This window comes from Colobus angolensis, unplaced genomic scaffold, assembly GCF_000951035.1.
Source record: "Colobus angolensis palliatus isolate OR3802 unplaced genomic scaffold, Cang.pa_1.0 Scaffold8, whole genome shotgun sequence".
NCBI lineage: Eukaryota > Metazoa > Chordata > Mammalia > Primates > Cercopithecidae > Colobus > Colobus angolensis.
Window position 1 is genome coordinate 6,538,220 of NW_012121820.1, and position 2,712 is coordinate 6,540,931.

Here is a 2,712-nt window from a genome sequence, read left to right on the forward strand (position 1 = left end):
AAAAATAAAAAAATAAAAAAATAAAATAAAATAAAAAGTACTGTTTTGTTTACAAGTATTTTATCTATGTACATAGTACATTAGAAATAATGCAAAAATACATGAAACAATTTTTACATTTGCTAAGTTTTAAATTATCTAGATTCTCACTGGAAAAGAAATTGTGTGGTCCTCAGACCTAAATATGTTAAATATTCCTAAAGCCCATCTACCCCAGGGTGGTTCTGTTTTACTAGTAGCCTGAAAGCAAGTGAACCTTTTGTTTTGAAATAATTTTAGGTTTACATGGAAGGTGTACACACAGCAGAGTTACTGCACACCTTTAGCTGATGTGAATTCTTACTTCACTTTGTAAGTGACACCAAGAGAATCAAAGTACTAGCCAACATTCACCTACATAGAGTTGACTTTGCTTGATTTAACAAGTATTTATAAAGCCCCCATTGTGCGCTGGGCTCTCACCACTGGGGATGCAGAGGTGAGCAAGACATACGGCCCTCCTTGAGAAGCCCACGGTCTGGTGAAAGAACCCACTCGTTTGTATTGATATATACCAGATTCAACAGTCAATGGGTGTCTTGGGCCCACGTCAAGATGGAACATACTTGTAGATCTCCATGACATCTCAGGAATCTTCTAACAATTCCTAGGTCTCTGCCTTTATACTGTGTCCTTCCAGCAGCCTTTTGCACAATCTAGCCCCTGTAGTCTCCAAACCCGAGGAATAAGAGGCAGGTTCCCAATGGGGACTGTGTGTGTCATGGGCTCTCTGGGTGCCTTGATGTAAGGGGAATATTTCCAGAAAGAACTAAGGAAAGAATCGGGAGGGAGCTGTCTACCTGGTGCACACTCCCAAATCCGGCTGCGTTGCCCAGTCCATTTCCTCCTTGATAGAACCCTGTCGTGCCTGTAGGAAGGAGGAACAGGGGTACAGGTTAGGTTTCTTTTCTTTCTTTCTTCCTTTTTTTTTTTAAAGCAGTTTTCATGAACCTCCCTCCATGTGGCTTCAAGGGTGACAGCTGGGCAGAAGCTCTGGTTCCCAGTAGTAATGCCTCACAGCAGCCTTCCCAAAGCAACCCGGGTAACACTCGTTGACACTAATCCTCTGGCGGTGCCTGCCACCAGCATCACCACGGCCCCCTGGGTGCTTCCAAGTGCTTGCTGATGAGGCTGCGGTTGTGGCTCACGTGGTCCCTAAGTCTCTGGGTCTTTCTCTGTCCGGATGGCATGTTGATGGCCCAGACCCAAGAGCCAGATTAGGTTTCTTACAGTCGGAGAGGAACATGTAGGAGGAGGGTGCCATGGCCAGGTGGGGTCTTTGAGATCTGACAGTCTGTGATGGAACCTGTGACTTTGGTTACTAAATTTCTCTGAACCTCAGTTTCCTGGATAGATGAGGAAAATAAATGGTATCCTTTTCAAAGGGCTGTGGTGAGAAATAAGTGAGATAGTGCCCACTACCCAGATCCTGGTCCTTAATAATTATGTTTTAAAAAAATTTGAGGCCAAGTGTGGTGGCCTCAAATTCCTCTATAATTCCAATGCTGTGGGAGGATCGCCTGAGCCCAGGAATTTGGTCATTTAAGTGTTTCACTTTTTAAAGAAATGGCCAAACTGTTTTCCAAAGTGGCTGTGCCATTTGCATTCTTACTAGGAATGCATGAGAGTTCTAGATTCTCCAGCACGTGGTAGTTTCAGTCTTCTTGATTATGGCCTAATAGTCTGGTCAACATAGTGAGATGTTGTCTCTACACAAAATTAAAAAAATTGGCTGGGCACAGTGGCTCACGTCTGTAATCCCAGCACTTTGAGAGGCCGAGGCGGGAGGATCAGGAGGTCAGGAGTTCGAGACCAACCTGGCCAACATGGTGAAATTCCGTCTCTACTAAAAATACAACAATTAGCCAGGCATAGTGGTGGGCGCCTGTAATCCCAGCTACTCGGGAGGCTGAGGCAGGAGAACTGCTTGAACTCGGGAGGCAGAGGTTGCAGTGAGCTGAGATTGTGCCATTGCACTCCAGCTCTGGGTGACAGAGCAAGACTCCATCTTGGAAAATAAATAAATAAATAAATAAATAAAATAAAATTGCCAGATGTGGTGGTGCATGCCTGTAGTTCCAGCTACTTGGGAGGCTGAGGTGGGGGATTGCTTGAACCTAGGAGTTTGAGGCTGCAGTAAACTACAGTCTCACCACTGTACTCCAGCCTGCACATCAGGGCAGGACCCTGTCTCTAGAAAACAGTAAAAAAAAACAAAAAGTATTTATTTAAAAAATTGTGGTATATATACAACATAAAATTTACCATCTTCACCATTTTAAAGTGTACAGTTCAGTGGCATTAACTACATCCACATTATTGGATACTCATCATCATCATTCATGTTCAGAACATTTTTCATCTTGTAAAATTGGAACTATGTACCCATTAAACAACAATGCACAATGGCATAGATATGCAACATCCAATATTGGGCCATTATGGATAATGCAATATAAGCATTCACACACAAGTCTTTGTATGGATATATATTTTCATTTCTCTTGAGTAAATCCCTAAGAGTAGAATTATGGAGTTGTGTGTAAGCTTATGTTTACTTTTTAAAAGAAATGGCCAAACTGTTTTCCAAAGTGGCTGTGCCATTTTACACTCTGACTGGTAATGCACAAGAGTTCTAGATTCTCCGGCACTTGGTCACTTCAGTCTTCTTGA

The 2,712-nt window shown here is 42.8% G+C and overlaps 1 protein-coding gene across 1 annotated transcript in view; it reads right to left on the reverse strand.

The window, feature by feature from the left end:
• EYA2 (EYA transcriptional coactivator and phosphatase 2) overlaps positions 1–2,712 on the reverse strand; it is a 216,009-nt gene that overhangs the window by 122,007 nt on the left and 91,290 nt on the right. Inside the window, exon 6 of the mRNA XM_011928851.1 lies at positions 840–907. Coding sequence (XP_011784241.1) covers positions 840–907 — 68 coding nt within the window. The remainder of the gene's footprint in view (positions 1–839; positions 908–2,712) is intronic.